The 22568-nt window shown below is 42.9% G+C and overlaps 1 protein-coding gene across 4 annotated transcripts in view; it reads right to left on the bottom strand.

Annotated features, from left to right (window-relative positions):
• The window catches only part of AK8 (adenylate kinase 8), a 69380-nt gene that overhangs the window by 12588 nt on the left and 34224 nt on the right, over positions 1–22568 (bottom strand). For 3 of the 4 annotated variants that reach the window (XM_050981088.1, XM_050981089.1, XM_009093599.4), the window contains one exon: positions 13956–14097. The exons of the other annotated variant lie outside the window; for it this stretch is intronic. In XM_050981088.1, coding sequence (XP_050837045.1) covers positions 13956–14097 — 142 coding nt within the window. The remainder of the gene's footprint in view (positions 1–13955; positions 14098–22568) is intronic. 4 annotated transcript variants of the gene reach the window in all.

Below are 22568 nucleotides of genomic sequence, written 5' to 3'. Positions count from 1 at the left end.
GCTGGCTGAAAAGGAGTAACTTAAAGCCTCAGAGTTAAATGTCACTCAGCAATTACATGATTAAAAGGTGCAACATATGATAGTCTTTTGTTTTACAACTTTTTGGACACTAATATTCTATGCTGACTTCACCGTGGAGAAAATATTGGTGCGCTGAGCTGCTTTTTGTTTTTCTAATACTGAGGAGTGAATGAGGAAGGTGGAGAGGAAAGTGCATTAAAAAAACCCAGCAAGGAAGAGCTAGATTGCTGTGGTTATCAAGAATAACACATCATGTTTAAACTGAGCTGGTTTGATATTCTAAAACACACGAGAGATGAAGGAGGCTGATTTCCCAGCCAGGAGAATGCTCGGTGTCTAATTCCGAGAGCTGCTGAGTCGAGCGAGCTGCTCATCCCAACAACTCCAGTTTGCTGCACAAGGAATGGGGGAATTTGCTGTTCCTGCTGTTTCACAAAGCATTCCCCCACAGCTGACAGGCCACAGGGTTTGATGAAACAGATTCTCTGGATTTGAAGGGGCCTATCAGTCAAGTTACTCCTCAGTCAAAACAGGCACGTTCCTCCAGCAGTGAAATCCCCAGCCCACATCCAGGGGTATTGCTGAAGAAATTAGGTACCATCAGATAAACATCTCACACAGGCACTGTTTTGTGGTTAGACCCTGGACTCTATTAAGTAAAAAACAAGCTGGGTGAATACAGAATTTCCTTAACTCAGTGATGAAGACTGCAGACCTCCACGTGTCCCTGGCAAGGTGTTTTGTCACCCACCTGAGGGACTCTGTGGTAAATCCTGACCTGTCTAATTTGGAGCTTTCCATTCCAAAGTGTTGTACAAACACCAGCTCAGCAACTTCTCATTCCTTTCCCTGCACCTGTTCCATTCAGGATTTGGGTTTGGAAAGCAATCCCTATGGAGAGCCCTCCACCAGAAATCAGGATGACTTTGCAAGCAGGTGTTCAGCAAGAGACCTACATTCAGTGAATAGTTACTATTTTCTAAAAAGCAGAGCAAACCGAAGTGACCCCAGAAAGGAGCTGCACATCCATTTCCCAGGGCAGCACTCAGATCAGCTCAGGGCAGTTTGGGTGGGAAAAAAATCGGGGTACTAAAGAAAAAAGATTTCTCATTTAGCTTGACACTAATGTTAAAAAGCATGCAAATAATAATTTTAAAAAAGTCTTAAATAATTCCCTTTATTCAGAACAACCATATATTGATAGTTTGTCCCCAGTTTCTGGGTTAAGTGATGCAAAACTTTGGCTTAGTTTAACAGGTAGGCTCCAAAATAAGGGATAATGACACCAGTGACACAGCAGGAAAACTTGTCATCAACCCACTGGGAGGCTGAGTAAAATGGAAATTGGATTGCCTGCTCCAGAAAATAGAAAGGTTAAATTGTCTGGGAGATAAAGTTGATCCTAAACTCACCTAGGTGGGCAGTGAAATCTGAATTTCCAGATAATCACGGGGACAGTTTTACACACTAGATGTGATCCTGGGGTGCTCTGAAGTACCCATTGTAGGATTAAATACATCTGCAATTTGGTAAAATCCATTCCGTTACGTTTCTGACATTCAGCACCTGGGACAGCGACAGAAAGTGTTGGTTGGTAATAAAAGAAGTGTTTGTGCAGAAAACCGAGCTCGGGCTGTGTCCCAGGAACAGTGAGCAGCACTGTGGGTATTCCATGGGAGAAAAGCAGAGGTGAGAGCAGGCTCAGGAATCACTCTGTGCCAATGATTGCTAACAGGAAACGTCAGAACTTGGCAATGTCAAGGAATCAGAGGCACTGCAGAAAGTATTTTCTTTGTGTCTTTTGAAGTGCCCTGGATACAATCAATCATACAGAAAAAAACTCCTATATTTCAGTTCAATGTGGAAAGGGCTATTTGCATTTCAATATGTTCAACTTATCCTGCCAATAAAAACATGGAATCATGAAGAAGAGATCAGGCCACTGGAGTGAAAAACAAGAGATGACATCCTGCAGACCTTTCAGATAAAACAACTTCTTGTTTGTAACATTTCTGTTGACGTCCCAATATTTCTGAATGATTGGGTTTTCAAATGAGATCAGTCAGCATGCAAATAAGGAAACAGGATCAAGACATCTCCCACATCTGATTGGATAGAGAAATTATCAAAAGACCCTTTTTTCATATCAAATTTCCATCACAAAAGGTCAAACTTTCAACTCCCATTACTTTTGCTAACTGCATTTCACTGTGCCTGCCAGCTCATTGCTGCTGCTGTTTGCAGAGGGAAAACAGAGAAGTAACAAATGATTCCATCTTCCCCCACATCTGTCAGACAGGATGGACAAACATTTTTTAATCTTATTCAATTTTTCTCTGCAGCCCTAAAAATCCTTGCAGCCAAAACATCCTTTCTAACCTGCTTAGCTATTCCTAGGTTGCTTTGATTTTTCCTACAGGTTCTCTTCTTATTTTCTAGTCCACAGGCTGACAGAGCACCAGCTGTGTTGCCAGAATGTTTTGTCCTACAATTTGGCCATTTAAAACACTTTTTGATGTGTGCTTTCCTAAAATACCTGTCCCTGTGTTGTCTGGCTGGACTGATGCCTAAATACACAAGTAATGGATGTTCCAGAAATGGCCCAAGACTCAAACACTCAGCTCACACAAACTCAGAGGAGCAGCTCAGCACTCCAAGGTGCCATCCATTGCTTTTCAGGTTTAAAGCTGAATTCTGAACAGCAGGGATAACAAGTGGGGCAAGCACAAGAAAAATGAATTCATTAGTAAATTGGCAGGACTTGATGTATTTGTTGCTACTGGTCCCATAAAAATTCTCCCTCACCATGATTATCATTGCAACATATATAACCCATCAGATCAGTACCTAGAGGCTTCTGTGACTCTGATTCTCTGTTGTTCTTATTACTCAACAACTAAATGCTTCACAAAGCCATTTCCTACAGAAATATTTATGTTTCCAAATGTTTATTGGCCCCTCTATCATGATCAAGCTTTTATGAGCACTCTATACAGAACTCTGAATTAAATACATAATTCCTGCTCTATCAGATCTGTGTTTGTCTATTCCACACAGCCAGGCACCGTGGTGAACCACAGAACACCTTGCAGAAAATCTAATTTATATGGTAAAGATATTTCTATCCACACTGACTGTGTGGGCTGGTGATTACAGGAAGCTAATGAGGACGAGGAGGATGGAGGGTTTAAATTCCATTAAAGGCTTTTATTCATTGTGCTGGCTGTCCTGAACAACCTCTCCCAGTGATTTCCACACAACCACAGACTCTGAATCAGCACAGGCTGGGAGGAGAGGGAGGAAATGTCACACAGATGCTTCTGCCTTGCTCCACATCACACAGGTGACCACGAGAGCTCAGCTCCATGCAACAACCAACCCTCAATGCCCTGGAATCTGCTCTTCCTGCCAGCTCTGAAGCTGAAACTGGACCACTGAACAGCTCAGATCAGGAGCTGTTCCCCCCGATTTCTTCCTTCATCTCTGATTTTTCATTTTTCTTCTCTTCTCCTGTTGACCAGCAGTGCCTGTGGTGATTTGTCAATGTCTCTATGTAGCAACTGAACTGAAATTCTGGCCTCTCTACCAGCATCAGATCAATGTTCTCAGCTCCTTGGTGCCCAACAAATGCCAGATGCAAAATACAGGGAAAACTTTTGCATGTAAATCCTTGGGAATGGCTGGAGCTGTGCCAGGGGAGGTTTAGGTGGGAATTAGGAAAAGGCTCTACCCCAGAGGGTGGCCCAGGGAATGGGCAGAGCCCCAGAGCTCCAGGAGAATTGGGACAGCAAGGACATGGTGGGATCATTGGAATGCCTGTGCAGGGTCAGGAGTTGAGATCCCTGATCCCTGTGGGTCCCTTCCAGCTCAGGATATTTTATGATTCTATGAAAATAACAGTGAATACAATTTATCTGTAAGTTTCTGCTCTTCACATGTCTATTACTATTGACACACTAATCACCAGGCCACTTAAATGGATCAAAAGTCATTATCTGAAAGGGTAAAATCTGCAGTGTTCTCTTTTTTCCTGAGATGTGTCTGGTCAAAGGTATTTTGAGGATGAACTGAGGATTTCAGTCACTAGGTAAGGTCTGGAGCTCATGGGATTTAATAATGGGCTCTTCAGAGTAGATGAAGAAAATAGAAAAGATCTGCTGACTGGGAACTATATTTGACATTCAGATCCATTCATGACTGAGGTGTGGGAGTCTAATAATGAGTAACTGCAGAGGAAGTTACTCACTCTTGGACTGATTGCACAGGCAACTTTTAAACAGAGTGATTTCTCCCCTCAAAGATACTCTAGTTCAAACAAGGCTCTGTCTGAACCTGGTGTGAATTACAATGTGTTTGGAATTAATCAGACAGAATCTGATGTTTAACAAAAAAGCAAAAGATGGATTTTTCTTAGAACTGTTTTAAATGAAGACTCCTGTTCCTTAAAAGGCCCACCCACTATGCACAGCTGTTTGTACCTGAAATAAACTGAAGGAAAGGGCACTCATCTCCACTTGCAGCTTGCACAAAGGAGGAAAATGTGAGAAGCTGAATGTTTATATTATTTCCCCACTAATATACACAGAATCCTGCCTAACACCATAATGAAAAAGACTTTTTACAAAATCAAATCCTCTGGTTCTTCTGAGGGCAAAGCTTCCAGGTGACCCAACAATTAAGAACTTTCCAAATGCACAGTTCAGACAACCACACAAACTCAGCAGCACACAGACTCTGTGCACCTTGTAAGAATGAGGAATATTCACAAATATCAGCCCTTTGCAGAATATTTTTTTAAGAGCAGGGAGGAAACCAGAACAGCTTTTTGTGTTGGCTTCCAGGAAAGAGCTTACACTGCCATGACCATAAATCACCCCAGAAATCCACAGTGATAGAGCACCTTTCATTAAAAAAAATACTGCAGCTTCCTTCAGAAGCACTGCCACTTGCCATTTCTTTGAGGTAATCAGATAGCTGTTAATTAATAAACCTGTCAGGTGAATTGTCCTGCTCTGGTCATCATTATCCATTCTGTAACAGAATCCTGCTCTCATCACTGCCATCCACCCCATAGCTTCCAGCTCAATTAACTTAATGCTATGCAAATGAGAGGCTCTCCTCATCATTAGCTTATAGCCCACAAATGTTAATAACATAATTGGGCCTTCAACAGGGTAATTAGACACGATTTCTTCCATTAGTCTTACAAGGCTAATTATTGTTGATAGGAGAGAGGGGATGAGTCCCAGTGCTGCATGCAAAGAGGGGCATCTGGTTAAAGCAAATATAGACAAACCATCAACAAGGTAAAACAACAGTTGAGATCCAGAGCAGGGTCAGGTAGGGATGGGGTGAAGGAAGACACCACCAGGAGAAACTTAGGAACCACAGGAGAAAAGAAATCCTACCAGACAAGAACTAAACCCAAATATCCAGCCTGATGCTGGAGCTCTCCTGCCCTTAGCAGTGAAACAAGGTGATGTTTAATAAACCCAAGGAAGCTCCTCTCAAGCTTTTGCAGACAGGGCAGCTGGGAAGCTGTGCTGATCAAAATCCCCAGGTTTGAGATGCAAATGTGCAGGCACAGAGAAGTAAGAACTGAATTAATTCCTCCACTTCCCAGGTCATGATGTCCAATCATTTCTCCTGCCACCCCTGGGTTGGCTGTGTTTGATCACAAGATTTTTCTGAGCAACACCCACTTGCTGTAAGAAGCAGAGGAAATGATCTCAAGTTGAGCCAAAGGAAGTTTAGAGAGTAGGAAAAAAATTCTTCATGGAAAATGTGGTCAGGCATTGGAACAGGCTGTCCAGGAAAGTGCTCAAAGTGCTCAAAAATGTGTGGATGTGGCACTTGGGGACATGGTTTAGTGGTGAACATCACAGTGGTGCTGGGTGGAAGGTTGGATTTGATGATTTTAAAAATCTTTTCCAACCTTCACGATTCTGTGATTCTAATTACCAAACTGGAGTACACTGAGTTCTTTAATAATCACAAAGTAAAATGCATGCCAGCAATTTATTCACAGAAAGTTAATAAAAATCTGAATTCAGTGTAATGGACTGGCAGTAATATTTCTAACAAAAAAAGGCAGCAAGTTTCCAATGTAAATTCTATTTTGGCTGGTGGAATGAAAGCTCAGGATTTGCTCCTGTGCCAGTTAAACCTGTGCATCCATGGAGGTTAGAGATGTGCAGAAAACTGCACTTTCAAAAGGAGAAAGAAAACTTTATACAAATATGGCAAGTTCTCCACACCCTGCACCACTTAGCTTTGACAGTTCAGTGTCTTCCTGAAAAGTATTTTAAAAAAAAGGTAAAACCAAAGAGTGCACAGGACTCAAGGGGTTGAAAAAAGACATTATTGCTTTATTTTGTATCTGTTTAACTTTGGGGCACATTCATGGGCAATATGAATCCTTTGATTTCACTGCAAGTATGTGAGGAGGAACCTTTTCTACAGACTTGTCCTGAAAATCAGCTTAAATTATGTTCACAGAAGTAGCAGCTTTTACCAGAAGGTTAAATGAAACCATTACTCTTTTAACCTTCTGTACCTTGACCTTTGGTCAGTCTCTCAACAGAACAGGATTGTTCACTCAGTGAATATCAGTGGGATATTAATCAGCATTATGTCCAAAGAATGGCAGAGCACAATTCTTTAAGAATTATTTTTATCAAAGCATGGCCGTGCCCCACTGAGCTAAGAGATACCTGGAAGGAAAGGGTAATGTTTAAATCCTCTGAGGAGTAGATAAAAATCTTTCACAAAGTGTATTTCAAAGGACAGCATTCTGTAATATGGAATTTTGCAAACATAATGGGTTTAGGGACAGAAAATAGGAACCTTGCAAAGCATAAAAGCCCTGGGTCACCACTTACACCTGAGCCAGAGGAGGCCAATTTAGGTGATAGTGATTAACACATTTATGTGACTGCAGGTGATCCAAGCCCACAGAACTGGGTCCAGTGCCTGTGTCAGACACCAGGGATCATTCCCACATCTTTCCTGCAGAATAAACCATGGCAGGATTCAGTTCCCCCCTCTTAAATTGCCCTGCACTCACTAAATTTACTCACTAGAAAATTCTGAGCAAATATCTTGTTCCAAGGCAAACAGCAGTAAATCCACTGATGTTTTAATGAAGATCACACTTTCTAATCCTTCTGGTAATGACAAACCAGTCTCCATTCAATTTGCAATATTCCTTGTCAGTTTTAATCACCAAAACTGTATTATATTTGCTACAGACTGATGCACTTGTCTTCCTTCAGCCTGGAGATTCCAAGCAAAAGCAGCACAATTCCTGTTCTGCTGGGGCTTTTCTGCATGGGAAATTTTGCCACATGAGCTCTGAGTAAAGCCTTACTCTGGGATTAGTCCCAGATCCAATGAGATCCCTAAATGAGAGCACAGCTGGCACAAAAATCCTGCCCATGTTTTACAGGAATTATGTATTTTACAGAAATTCTGAAATTCTGTCCAATTTCTCAGAAACTCTGAATTCCAGGAGTTCATAAACTCAATTTTAACCTGTACAAGATATAAGGCTGCATTTATATCCCTTGGTATCACAAAGTTGTCATTGGACTGAGACATGGCTGCCTTGCTTTGGCTTGTCTAAAACTGGCTGCCAGTGACAAAAAAATATCAAAATTAGCCCAGACTCTGCTGCTTTCACAGAATTTTCTCTCTCCAGCTTGGTGCTGAGTTCAGAAATGCAGCCTTGATGTTGGTGGCAACTTCCAAGAGAAAGAGTTCCAACGTGAGGGCAACCAGGATAGAAAGTCTTCAGGTTTCCTAATGTTTCCTTGTTTGTGAGAGATAGTTACTGCAGGAAAATCTCCCTCCTTTCTGCAGTAAAAGCAATGAAAGGGTTGTTCATGTGGTGTTGGGTCCTTAAAAATAACAGTAAAAATAAAAAAACTGACTTAGAAGTAGAAGCTTTTCTTCTTTCTCTTCCTGGAGACTTTGGAAGCTTGCTGAGATCAGAGCATTCCTTAATTGCTGTATCCAGGATTTCACCACACAAACTCCAGCCATCAAAAGGAGCTTGTATGAGATGAGGTAACTTCTAAAAATAATCCCTGCCTCCCACAACTGAAGCCAAATATACCTCCTATTCTTGTTGGAGCAAAATCAGCTTGTGACAGCAAATGCAGCATCCTACAGAAAGATTTTAAAACTGCATTTGATGTTTTGTTATTGCTGGCTCAAGATGCATATTAATGCTTCTCCCCAGGAGAGAAAGGCTCTTATGGGACCAATATAGGTCAGGCAGAATGTGCAGCAGAAGTGACATAATCTTTTTATTGTAATCATCCAATTTTCTATCTATTGGATTATTTAAGAGCAAGAGCTTCTATTCAGAGGAGTGCAAGGAGGGAAGAGAGAGCACAGGCTGAGGAGGAGGAGAATGGAGAGGAAGGATTGGCTAAACCTCAGAAATCTGAACAAGGAGCTGCTTCCATTGGGTTTGTGTGGGCAGAAGAATGAGGGTGAGGTTTTGCCCTAGGTGTAACCCCTGGGAGGGCTGAGCAGAGCCCTCCTGCCAGAGGGACATGGAGGGAATGGGAGATTCCTGAACAGACTGTGCCCATTCTCCATGCCCAGGAAACAAAGGTAAATGACTTAATGACAATCTTGTTAACGAGCAGAAGTGTCCAAACACTTGCTCAGACAATCACTGAGCTACTCCTGGATCTTAGAGAAGGCCACAGCAGCAGAAACTGGATTAAACTGATCCCACCTCCTGAGTGAAGCAGATGAGTCTCAAGTGAGAGGAAGATTTGCTAATTCTGCCCAGCACTCACTGGGATTCTGGCTGGGTGAGGAGCTGTGATTCCCCCCTTGGCCAGGTTGCTGTGCTCCCTCAGAGCAGGGCAGTGTCTCTGCTGGGGGGAGCACAGATCAGGATTCCTCACCCAAACCACCCCTCCCAGAGAGTTTCTGCTCCATAAGCACATCCAGAGCTCTGCAGGAGCTGCCTCCTGGTTTTTACCAAAAGCCTGCTTGGTTTGGGGATGGAGGAGAAGGGCCCAGCTGAGATGGGAGCACTGAAATGCAAAGGGAAAATGAACCCAAACCAATTAGTGAGAGTGAAGAGTCACTAAAGCAGCAGCCACAGAATGGCTGGAAGAGTGAGCTGAGGAAAAAACAGAGAATGATTGAAACAGAGAATTGTGCTGCCTATTATTTTATTATTTTACAAATTAATCCAAATCCTACATAGTTCACTTGGACTCTTCCTACAGTTTCTCTGTCTCTCTGGTGCAGGCAAATTTTATTATACTGATTTATTCCCTTGATTAGCACATCATTTTTCTCTTGGTTTTTTGTTGTTTTTTTTTTTTGCTTAAAATGAGGAGAAAATAAGATATAACATTTCTCCTTTGTATGCCATCAACTAAAACCACACCTATTATAAATACACAATATCCATCATTTAAATTAGGTCAAAGTTTTTAAAATGCTCTGTAAGATTTTTCCACGTCAGAAGAATTCAATCACTATCATGTTTCCTTGATGCAACTATTTTGGGATTTAGCTTGTTCCTTGATAGGGATTTAATTAAGTCATTTACATGTAATTTCCAAAGACGTAGCTGTTGCAAAAGGCAGCAAAGAAATGAAAAGGCAAAAAAGGAACCTGAAGGCAGGAGATCTCTAACAAAAATATTTCTGATATAAAAATGAATCTGAGGAATACATATTCAGTGATAAGTATTCCAGTCCATGTCTGGTAAACTCTCAGATAATGGCAGCATGGTGGGGTCACTGGGGTTCTATTAGCTCAATTAATGAGGAGTAAGGTAAGGCTAACACCCAGCTCTTCAAACGGCTCAAAAATAGAGCTGCTAGTAATGGAGTTATTAACCTTCACCAGCCATTGAATTTTACTGCTGATTCCAACTCCATTTCCTAGTTCAGGCCTCCATTAATAGGCTGTTTATTATCCCTAATCCACATTGGGATCAGCTGCAGAAATAGGAAAGCCCCATGTAAAGACCAAGTAGTTCAAAAAAAATCCCTTTTTTTCCCCCCCATTCTGATTTCTCCCTTTTCAACATATTCAAAAATTCTTCCCTAGAAATTAGGACTTCATTATCCTAAACTGTTTGAATACATGTTCTCAGCAGCGTGGTGAAAAAGAAGCTTTAAATATATTATGTAAAAAGATGACATAATTGGGAACACAGCCACATCATTTTGAAGACCAAATAAAACCCTGCTGGAAAGCTTGCACTGGAGAAGCTGTTGCTGTTTATTTTCTCTGCTGGGAAAGAAACAACTTTAATTTTGGAAAAATGGGTATTAGAAATATATTAGGGATGTATTGCTAGGCCAATCCTTTGGCTCAGCTTTGTCTGTTCACTTGTATTATTTGTAATGTAATTAATCAACACTGAAAAGCAAAATAACTGACCCTGGATTCAGATCAGAAGGACAAATCCAAGGAAATAATGGAGAGGGGAAGTGGCAATCCCAGGAGAGGCAGCAGCAGAGCCTGTGGCACTGATGGGAGGCCTTGAGGAGAGCTCCAACACAACCCTGCCTCCAACTTCCATACAGAAATCTTAAATTAAAGACTCTCTTTAGATCTCTCCTGAATTTGAAGCCACTCAACTGAGATTTTTGACACTTTGTACATTTTTGGGGAATTTTCAGTGAAAGAGACAATGTTTAGTTACCACAGTGCACACACAGAAGATGTTCATCCAAAATCTATCCTGATAGAATATCAGCAATTATGAGTGATGGAGTTAAGATCAAAATAAAAATGTTTATTATATCCACCTCCAGGACACAGTGCTGCCCTCAGGTGCAGTTCTGGGTGTTCCACCTCAGCAAAAAAAAAAAACTCTGGAATGGCCAGTGAGGGGAGAGAACAGGATGATCAAAAGAGTGAAATGATTTCTAGGGAAAAAAAGGATAAACAGATCAAGGTTCTTTGTCTGGGAAAAAGGTGACTGAAGGGCAAATACAAGAGGCTTAGAAAATCAGGAGTATTGGAAGACATGACCAGGGAATGTCTGTGACTGCTTCTCAAGAGAAGAAATGCACCTGGAAAAAATGATGAAGTATTTTTATATGACACCCAGTGAAATGAGAAACTTCTTTCCTTTGGTGGCCCAAAGGTTTAAAAACAGATTATAAACTCAAGGAAAAGGGTGATTAGTCTAGATGATCTGCTCAGGGAATCCTTAAATTTCTGATTGCCTCAAGCTGGCCCAGCAGAGGAAGGATCAGGAACCAGCTGAAGGTGACAACCAGAGATTCACAACACAACCCTGCTGCTGAATCTTATTTTAACTTCAAATTTGAGAGAGAGCAAAAAGGATTTAAAAATACCTTGATGGATATTACACTGAGCTTTCAGTAGAACCACCCATGGCTATATTATACATTTATTTTTGTTGCTTAAGCACTAATTAAAACAGCTAAAACACTCATTGGGGTGAGGAAGTGAAGGCAGCCCTTTGTGTGAGTGGCTCAGAGCTTCAGCAGCCACCCTGAGGCTGTGGATCCTGCTCAGGTGGGCACTAAGGGGTTAAATCTTTTAGTCCCAGGTGAGAGGCCATTAACAGACCCAGCTCCTTATTTGCCCTGGAGGCTGCCCCAGTTCAATGCCAGCAGGATCCTGTCCACTTAGGCAGGAGCTGCTTCACAGGGGGAGCTCAGAGCAGCTCCCTCCTCTCTGGGCTCTTTGGGAGCCAGGGTTTGCAGCTTTTCCTGTGCCAGTCCACGAGCAAACCCTCACTCTGCTGCAAATTCTAATCTAAAGAAGCCCCTGCTTTTTCAGTGAAAACTGAATTATTTTCCTTTTTGTTCCAGAGCAGTTCTTTGGATGTTGTAGCTGATGCTGTACCAGGGTTTGGTTTTTTTTACTATTACATTTTAACAAACTTTATAGCCCATTTTGTTTGTTTTCAAATAACTTTATTTTCCTTCTTTTCTACCATCAATTACTAGGTTTGTTTTTCTTTCTATAAGATGGAGGAGTCAGGAGACTGATCCTGCTCAATGCTGTATAATTTAGTATTATGTGTGGTAGCTTTATGAGGTGGGAGTCAGATAAAACATAGTATTTGAACACTAACCATTTATTAGCTCTAAGGAATAGATTTGTGACTTGACAAGCAGACAATAACTCTGTGTTCTGATCAGCCAAAGAGGTCTACTCTGAGTTCAAAAAGCAGAGTAACATTCTCTTTCACAAATAATTTTGTTTACTGATGTGACTAGATTTTAATAATAAACTTGATATATATGTAAATTTATTTTAATCTAATTTCATCAACTGAGCCCTCCTAAAAATGAGACTTTGTAGATTGTTCTGTGTCTGATTTATAGATTTCTGCATCCTATTCCCAGATTGATTTCAAGGCTATAATTCTATCAGGTTTTTCTCCTGATGTCAGAAACACCACCTCTGCAGATAGTGTTTTATAACTAGCATCACAACTGAAACTGAATTACTGCCCTGCTATCCTGTGCTGCAATGTGTCCTTTTGTTTATAATCACCCTCTCTCCCTCACATCCCTTCCACTTCAGCTTCATGGCAAATATCAGCTCTGAGATCAATCAGGGAGCTCCATGCCTATTTCTGTCCCTCACTTCAAGCCCTGTATAAAACAGGGACCAGATTCTAAACCCAGATGTGAATGTGCAGAGCTCTTTAAAGTGAAGGCAGGCTGAGCAAATGGACCAGTGCTGAATTTCCACCCACCCAGGTCTATAATGAGTTGCTCTTCCTGCCTTGATGAGGTCTCAGTCCTGTGAAGGAGCACATGGGGCACACTCCAGAATTCCCACTGATCTCAGGCACTCTGAGTGTTCAGGGATTCTGCAGCTTCCTTCTAAATGCACAAGAAGAATAATCTCTGGGAAATTATGTTTCACTGAGTCCAACACAAGTTTGGAGGTTCTTTCTCCATTTTTAACCATGCTATGGATTCCTGTTAAGATGCACAAAATCTTACTTTGGATAAATAAAGTTGCTGTTTTCACACATTTCCCTTTCCAAACCTTGATGGATGCAGAGCTCCCTCCCTCTGCACCCCTCTCTATTCTCTCTCCTACTCAACCTCAACCTTTTCCATCTTTCTCCTACCCCTGCACAGGAGGGAATCCAGGGCAAATCACACAGGAAGAGTCACTTTGCCCAATTAAACACTGATGTGGGCAATGCACCTCTCCTACCTCTATTTTTCAGGTAAGAACATCTTCCTTGGAAGCAGAAAGATCACAAATTTCCAATGTTTGCCTTTGGAATGGCCTCTGTGCCAGCCAGTGGGATGGACAGAGCCAGGAGGGCCTGGGAAGGGAATGGAAAAGCCTCTCAGCTTTGATGAGTGCACCAGCACTTTAAATCCTCACCTTTGGACCAGCTGTGAAAAGTAACTCTATTTTATTTGCTTGGCACTCGTAACAGTTCTCTTTGGATGCTGATGTATCTCATATTACATTTCTGAACAATTCATTATAGCTCAAATAAAATGTAATTCTCATGTTGTTTTTAATTATTTCACAAAACCCAAAAGTCTCATAATGAGCTCCTTGCAATACCAATATATTTCCATGGTATTATGTCAATGCTGAAGAAAGAAGATGTAGATCCCCCCTCCTGCTGCAAATAAAATACATCTTCTCATATAATCCAAACTTTAATCCATTTCTTATGGTTTGGCTTTAGAGGCAACTCAAACAAATAACCAGAACAACAAACCCCTTCTCTCTCCCACAGTTTGGCCATCTGGAGCCCTTGTCAGGCCAGGCTCTATTTCCTCCTCTCCAGGAGCAGGACCCCTTTCCTCACTAAGGAAACCAAAACTGAGATGCAGCAGCACAAACCACGGCAACAAAGATCTGCATCTTTCCACCACCAAATCTTTCCTCTCCACAGTGGGGTGATGGCTGGATTTCTCCCTCACCTGTTGGGGTTAATCTGAGCTTTCTGCAGCTGCTCCCCCTGCTCCACATTCCTGGGGAAGCCAGAGAGCACCCAGCCATTGCTCAGGCAGTCCAGGGCGCTCAGGCGTTCTGTCAGCAGCTTCAGGACAAGGTTGTCTGGCACTGCAGAGGAGGAAAAAGGTGACATTTATTCTGTGTGCTGAGTCTGCAGTGAAGGGAGATGTTCACAAGCCCTTCTGGAGCCAAACCAAACAGTCAATCCTTTTAGGACTGACTGGCATTGGGCATTGTTGGATTCTGCATATTTGTTGTCATGGAACCCCCAAATTCACGAGGAACCAGAGGAAAGGATTTGGTAAAACCTGGTGCCCACATAATTTTGTAATGTCCTTTTTCCTCTCAGCCACACTGGACTGGTGGCACAGTGAAAAAATCAAAATGCAAAAACAATGACCTGAGTGGTGGAAAAGAAATCCTGAGACAGGAAAGGAATTTCTGAGCATTCTGGACTGAACTCTGCAGGTGATATTGGTTCTGCCACCACAGTCTATGTGTGCTACTGCTCCAATTTACCCAAAGGCTTGAAGATCTTACAACTGAAAACAATTTTCAAAATTAATTCCAACAACCTTAACTACTGCATTGATGAACCCCTAATTTTAGAGCTAAAAGCTCTTATCCCTCTAATATTATTTTTCTTTAGGGCAAGAGAGAATATCAGCAAGAAACTGACTGGCATTTCAACTACTATGGAGCTTTTAAAATTCTATTTAGTGGGACATAGTGGTAAGGAAGTGTCCTGCACATTCTCACTAGAGTTCTTATAAAGTAAAATGCTTCAATTAAGGTCTTAAACTTTGGGTTGGTTTATTTGTTTGTTTGTTTGGGTTTTGTTTTTTTTTTTTGGGGGGAGGAAGGAGTGAGCTCAGAATTAAATTATTAAATTCAACGAGAGTGACTTTAAATTTTCCAATGACTGCTGTCATGTCTTGGGCTCAGTGTCAAATCACCCCAAAGATAGGACAGCAAAATCACCTGGAGCTGCTTCCCAAAGCAGCAGCCAAACCAATTCCCAAGCAGCAGGAGAGCCCCTTCCCTTTATCTGTCTGACACACCAGAGCCTCCACTGAAAACAAGAGAGAAATTGCTACATAAATCCCCTTCATGGCAGGTTGATGTTTTGATGCTCACCCTGCCATCACATCTGCATACAAAAATACAACAACAAGTGCTTGTAGGAGAGTGTATGTGTCAGATTTCTAGCACTGCACTTCTCTTCAGGACAAGCTGACAGCAATCTGCCTGGATTTTAGCAGAGTGAATTATTAGCAGTGCACAGTTCCACGCCAGGAACAAGCAGGTTTTAAACTGCAATAATAGAATCCATTTGCTACTGGAATTTAACATTGTGCCTCTATTGTGAAATTCATGGTTTCTCCTTTAAATAATCGAATTACTGAGTTTACAGAACTGCACTCAGGATTCAATGTAGCAGCAAAAAGAGAGGAAAACCACAGGGAATTAATTAGGAAACAGATTAGTGTATTAATTGAGGATATCCACTTCACATTATAAAAGAACAAGTTAAAGAGAGTAATATTCTCCATCTGCTGAAAGGAGGAAAAAAAAAGGAATGGAATAAACCCACCCACTTGACAAAGAGCAAAATGACAATGCAAAAACTGGGTGTTCTGCTAAAAATGGGATTCATAAAATTAACTGCAACAATAGCACAGCAGCAGGAAGGAATTCTATCAGATGGAAGCTTCTCCCCTATCCAAGACTGAGCTGCAGGCAGGCATGGCAGGGAGAGCAGGAGAATTTCAGTTGCCTCTTTCCAGGGCAGTTGTCCCCCCACACTCCAGCTCACAAGAATTAATACAAACCCAACACATCCTAGCAGGAGTAAAGAAAAGCAAACAAACCCCAAATTTCTCTTTCAAAAATGCATTTCAGACAAAGAGCAGTGGAATTTTCCCATAGCCCTGAATTTCTGGCTGCAGCACTAAACTTTCTTCATGTGTGTTATGACAATTCCTGCTGGAATTATTGACTTGGATTTACAGAGATGCCAGCTGAAATTATTTTATTTTTTCATTTCAGAATGCTGAAAACAGTTTTGCAAGGAATTGGAACAAAACCTACAATGAGTCAAACTGCAGTAGGATTCTGGCAGAGTTGACATCCCTGTCAGCTGAGCAGGGATCAGGGCAGAGGCTGGAAGGCCCAGGAATGGCACAGAAAGATGGATCTCCTGTGCTGCTGAGCTTCCTGCAGACCCTGGGAGATTCCCCAGTTCCACATTGCTTCCATCCTTCCTATGGGAAGGAGAAACACTGCAGCCTAGGAGGAAATGAAACAGCAATTGTGGTGGGAACCTGGGGCATCTCCTGGGGCTGAGCACTTCCCACAGGCCTCCTGGGAACCCTGATGGCCAAAATCCTCCATTGTGGTCACTTTGGAACAAAACTGAAGCAATCACACAAGGAGGGGGGGAAAGCTGAGGTGCAGAGACAATGAATGAATAGTTTGTGTAATGCCATGCCAGGTTTGGGGTGCTCTGAGGGATGCTGGGGACACCTGACCCATCTCTCCCTTCAGCCAGAAATGACTGCAAGACATCAGCAGCAGCATGTACACATATACATCACTGAATAATATAGATGCTTACACATTTTCTGTGCCTCCCTCTAAAGCTTGATGGTGAGAAATAAAACATAAACAAGTCAGACAGCAAGCTCTGCTCTCCTCTTGATTAGCAAACATACCTATCACTTCAACACAATGGGGGAACAGAGCTTGTTGGCTGCTTGGTGGCATTACAAAGTACATCAGCTGCCCTTGAACAGGAACAGTCACACTTAAAACAGCTGCATTAAAACTGTAAAACATCTTCCACAGACCAGAGGGAAGGAAAAAAAAAAAGAGAGAGAGAAAAAAAAATCAGTATTATTCTTATTTTGTAGTACAGACAGAGTAGGTAATGAAGAACTCTGCAGTACAGAATTCCTTTTCACTCATGTGGAACTGTCTCTGGAATGTAAGGCAAATTAATAACCTGTAATTGGAGGGGCACACAGCCCGTGAGGAACTAGCCAGAGGTCTCCTGGTCTTAAGCACATAACCCAATGGGCATAGAGCAAAGTAAAATATAGAGATTTCCTGATGAGACAGTCAATCTACATGTTTTAAGGAGATTATGAAGCACAAGAGCTTTGAATAATCAATTTCTTTTCAACATAAGCTTGTGTGAGTTTCCAACTCTGAAAGTTGGGGGAATGAGACTCGAGAGAGATTTTACTTTATCATTAGAGAAGTGCAAAGGTAAGTGTCTTTTAAAAATTACAATGTGCTGCTGCAAAGAGATATCCAGCCTAGGTAAGGTGGGAGCACATCTCTATTAGAGAGAGAAATTGAGGCACAGGGGTAAAATTCACCCCTCAGAAGTAAAGCTGCAGAGCCCCTGAGCTGCAGTGGCTCCTGAGGGCATCAGGCACAGCTGAGGACCACAGCAAACCTCAGGCAGGGAAGGGCAGCAGAATGAGGCCAAACCAGCTCCAGATGGAAATGCAATTTGTCTGTGCCTACACCAACCCACACTCTGTGTCTCCTTTATCTCCCAGCCTGTGTCACCACGTTAATGATCAAGACTACAGCCCTGAATTGGCAGCTGTGGATCTGAGAAGTGATTTAATCATTTCAGGGGTTTGATCAGGCAGGGAACAAGGTTTAAAGTGCTGCTGCTCGTGCTGGAGCTGCTGTGTGGACACCCAGAGATTTTCCATCTCTAGGGCTGTAAATCAGCACCTTCCAGCAGAACATTTAAAAAATAAATTTACTTCTCAGAGCTTCAAAGGTTTTCACAGGTAAAAAAAAGCACCTTTTTTATTCAGGTGCTTCTCATGAGAAGTACGTCCTCCTGAACTCACAGGAGTGTGGCCCATTAGCTCTTCCCCAATCCATGGATCTGCAGGGCTAACAGAACCCCGGATCAGGCAATCAGTTACAAAATCAGGCAATCAGTTACAAAATCACACCATCTGCTCCAGACAAAAGTAATAGAACATTAAAGGCACAGTCTGAAAGGGGGAAAACACCACTTGAGAGATCACAGGGCACTATTCTCCAATAACTTCAATGCTGTCAGTGCTCCGAGCTATACAATTATCATATTTAAATTGATACCTCCTCCGTGTATTTCCCTTTAAAACAGACTTTTGAAGGGTATCAGCTCACTTCTCCAAACCTATAAAACCTCGATTCTAAGTACAGCAGAAATGCATTTACAGATCCAAATTCTGTCAGCTTTGTGCTCTAAAAGGTCCTTTTGACAATACTGCCCATCTATGCTTTATCCTGCTTATAGAGATTTTTTTTAGCAAGGTCTGAAGACTTTCACAGTTAATTCAGATGCCTGAGGCTTGATCCCAGTAGTTGACAGGTAACATCTTGTCCTGAGTACAAGCTACTGCCAAATGCTACTTTCCTGAATTGTCCACAAAACCCCAAATTTAGCAAAGCATGAGATTTCCTTATTTCACTGCTCTAGAAACTCTGGATGATTCACAATGAGTAATTCCCTTTTTCTACTCTGTTTTCTTGCCCACGTAAAGGTGCTGAGAGATGGTATCGACTGAGATTGTATAAATTGGTTTTTAATGTGTTTGAGAATGATTTCGCAGTGATTAACCATGGCGTGGGCTGATCGATAATTCCGGCTCATCCTCCGCGGGTGAGGACGGGCAGGGCTGCGTGCAGCCGGCCCCGGTACCGTGAATAAGCACAAGCCCCGGGCCGAGCGCGCTGCAGCGGCACCGGCAGGAGAACACCGGGCTTCGCCTCGCTGAGTCGGGAGAGGGGCTCGGCTCCTCCGGGGGGAAAGTCCCGGGAGGCTCCGACCCCACCACCCCGAGGATCCTCGGGAGAACAGGGGGGCTCCGGTCCCTATACCTGGCAGGCTCCTGAAGGGTCCCGGGGGTCTCAGCCCTGCGGTCCCGCAGGATCCCGGAATGATCCCGGGATGACCCAGGGGGTCTCAGCCCCGCAGGATCCCGGTGCTCCCGGGATGATCCCGGCTCTGTCCCGGGGCTCTCAGCCCCACGGTCCCGGGATGGTTCCGGGGCAGTCCCAGGGCTCTCAGCCTCGTAGGATCCCGGTGCTGTCGGGATGGTCCCGAGGGTCTCAGCCCCGCGGTCCCGGGATGATCCCGGCTTGTCCCGGGGCTCTCAGCCCCGCAGGATTCCGGGATGCTCCCTTTGGTCCCGGGTCTCTCAGCCCGCAGGATCCCGGTGATCCTGACGGTCCCGGGGCTCTCAGTCCCGCAGGATCTCGATGCTCCCGGGATGGTCCCGGCTGTCTCGGGGCTCTCAGCCCCGCAGGATCCCGTTGCCCCCGGGCTGGTCCCGGTGCCCCCGGGCCGGTCCCGGCGCTCTCAGCCCGGCCCGGCCCGTTGGCCGTTCTCTGTCGCCACCCCGCGGTCACGGCGGGCAGCGCAGCCGGTCCCGCCCCGCGGGCAGCAGCGGCCGCGGCGCCGCTGAAATGTCGGGAAAAATTGGGAATTCGGGGAAAACGCGCCCGCTCCGGACGCTGCCGAGGCCTCCCGAAGCCCTGACAGCGCCGGGCTGGCACGGAAGCACTGGAAGCATCTCCGGTTCTGCCGGGTTCGAAGAAGGGACAGCAAACAGCGGCACCGGCGCGGGTTCGCACCCTGCGAGCACAAGGCGGGCGGTGATCGATCCATCAAAGGGACCATTCCTACAGAAACCCCGTCTCACTCGCTGTTTGACACTGCTGAGAAGGGCTTCTGCGAGAATTGGAGTGGTTCTTTTAATACAGTAAAACAAATAATGTGATAAAATATTTAATTTCTGCCTCTAACATATTTTTGGTTGTTAGTATATATTAGAACAAGTTGTTCCTTGATTTTTTTTTTTTTTTTTGCTTTTTTAGGTTTTTGGTAATTTAAAATAGGAATTAGCTGTAGTAAAGTGGAAATGTTACTATTTCTAAAGCAGGTACAATCCCAAATTATCAATAATATATAATCATAAACAAATTGATATTTTTATTTCTTTTTCCCCTTTTGTTTTTACAGAGAGACTACAGTACAGTTACACAGAGAACAGCTACACTTCAAACCCACTGGACTCCTCATTTCCATTATCAACCAAGTTCCTATTTCCTCCTTATTTCTAAAAGCTCAGCTCTGCCAAAGAACACAGTGCAGAATTTGACCTACAAACCATTCTTGATAAAGGGTTTATTTCATTAAAAAATGAATAAATTGGTCTGACAAACAGGGTGAAAAACATTGTGGCTTTTTACACCAAATCCTGCTTCCCGTGGGATGAGAAGGGAGGGTGCTCCTGAAGGGGCTCCTGATCCCTGCCAGGGCTGCCTGCTGCCAGCTCCTGCTCCAGACCCCCAGAGTGGGATGGATCCTGCCCTGGGCTGTGTCTCCCCTTCTCCTGACACCTCCCAGCCACATTAAAGGGACATTTAAAAATATAAAAGGATGCACAAAAGCTGTTTCATCTTTTCCTTGTCAGGCTGTTTCATGCAGCAGCCTGGTTCTGTTTGTATCACACCCCGTGAAACAGAGCCAAACCCAGAATTTTATGTTAAACTCCAAAAAAAGGGGGATGCTGACAACATGCAAGGTGCTTTTCCTTCTGGCTTTTGAATAAAGATTCCTATGATATCTCCACCCCAAACTCAAAACCACACAGAATTCAGGGTAGCAGCACTTAGGTGAGGAGACAGTGCTGCAAGGAAAGGAAAGGAAAGGAACCCCCACTTCCCTACATTTTAAAGAATAACTGTCAGCAATGAAGATCAATATAAATATAAAAGATTAATACTTCACATTTATATTGTACTTTGCTGTTTAAATGCCCCTGACAACCCAAATGGCCAAGGGCCACATCTTCACTCAAATCCATGAGGGTTTGTGGCACAAATACTGGAACACTGATCCTCCAGCAACAGCAGGAATGGTGAATATCACTGCAAAACCATTTTACGAAGGCAGGATCACATCCATGAACTGACTGATTACCACAATTGCTCCAGAAAATAACTGCACTCCTCTCTTTCATCAAATCACATTTATTTTGCCTGGTCTGGCTTCCAGGGTTGGCTTTTTGGGGTGGATTTTTTGGTTGCTTTGTTTTTACTCCTAAGTGAGGTGGCCTTTAAAAATATCTTTGTAGATCAAGGCTCACTCCAGCTCTGACTATCTGCCAGACAGATACACCAGTCTGGATTGTGGAATAAAGAAAAATACATTCTAGATTTTCAGATAAAGGAAAAGGGAATTCTGATTTATCATCTAGCAGTGATTCAACACATGAAAAAGTAAAATTCAGGGAAGAAAATTACAACCTACTGCCTCTATGTCTGCATTTAAAACTTTCTGTTCTACAGCCTTGCATCTTATATAAAAATATGGCCACCTAAAAGAGAAAATAAAAAAAATAAATTTTTATTATGTTCTCTTGACCACCAATTTTCTCCTAGTAGGAAAAAAGACTGCTACCTATTTTCCATAAAAAAACCTTTGTAGCAGTCCCAGAGGAAAAGTCAAAAGTTTGACTTGAAAAACGGAGCTACTTCAAAAGCATTGTCAAACAGAGGTGAAGGTTTCTTAAAAATGCATAAATTAAAGCCTGGTGTATTCATAAATATCTCTGTAACTTTGCACAGTTTATTTGTGAGCGAGGTGCACATTTAGGGGAGCTACAGAATTGCTGTAAAACTAACTTAAATAAAGTAGAAAATCGATTTGTTTATTAGCTCCTGTTTGGACTCTGTGTGTGTGTGTGTGTGTGAAAAATGAAAGAAAAATGGAGAGTTTTTTTTCAATAATAAAAAGGGAGTTGCACTGCAGGGCCCCTAAAGCTTGTGAAAAATTAAACTCGACGGATTCAAACTGTCCTATTTCCACTTCAAAAGAGAAGAGGCACTGAGCTCTTCCCAACTTATCTTCAAACGCCCAGCACCCTAGAAAGTTTCTTTAAAAAAAATAAAGTCTCTAGTTCCCCCAAGCACTGTACCCGTTACTGTAGCTGCTGTCTCTCCCTCTTCTAATTATACCCATGTGAGTCTATTAATCAACTTGTAAATTATTTAGAGAGCCATGCGCTGTCTTCAGCCAGTACAAACACACTGCATGCAAAGGCTTGCTGAAAACCAATGGAGCTCCCAAAGGGTCTGTGCAATGTTCAGACAGCTTGCAGCTCTTCAGTACAGCACTCTTAAAAACAAGAAATAAAACTGAGCTTACCCCCTCAGATATCGAGATTTACTCGTCCTTTCAACTGGGAAACTCTCGGTGAGTTTTTAACAAAGAGGAGCTGCTCTATTGTCAAATCTGTGTTTCAGGCTCAGTGATGAGAATATTAATTTGATGTCAAAATAAAAAAAAAACAACAAAAACAAACCCACCCTCGACAGAGCAAAGTGTTTTCAGTGAGACTGTGATCACAATCACCAGGGGACCCCCAACTTTCAGAGGCTGCACCAAAAGGCACCCCTTTAAAACCACTGCAATTTAAAATAAGGGGAGATCTGGGTTTGTACAAGTAATAGTTTTTATTAGAAAACAGGAGAAATTAGGGAATTCCAGATTTTAC

The sequence above is a fragment of the Serinus canaria genome, chromosome 17 (genome assembly GCF_022539315.1).
Source record: "Serinus canaria isolate serCan28SL12 chromosome 17, serCan2020, whole genome shotgun sequence".
NCBI lineage: Eukaryota > Metazoa > Chordata > Aves > Passeriformes > Fringillidae > Serinus > Serinus canaria.
This window is presented reverse-complemented; position numbering and strand designations above follow the sequence as displayed.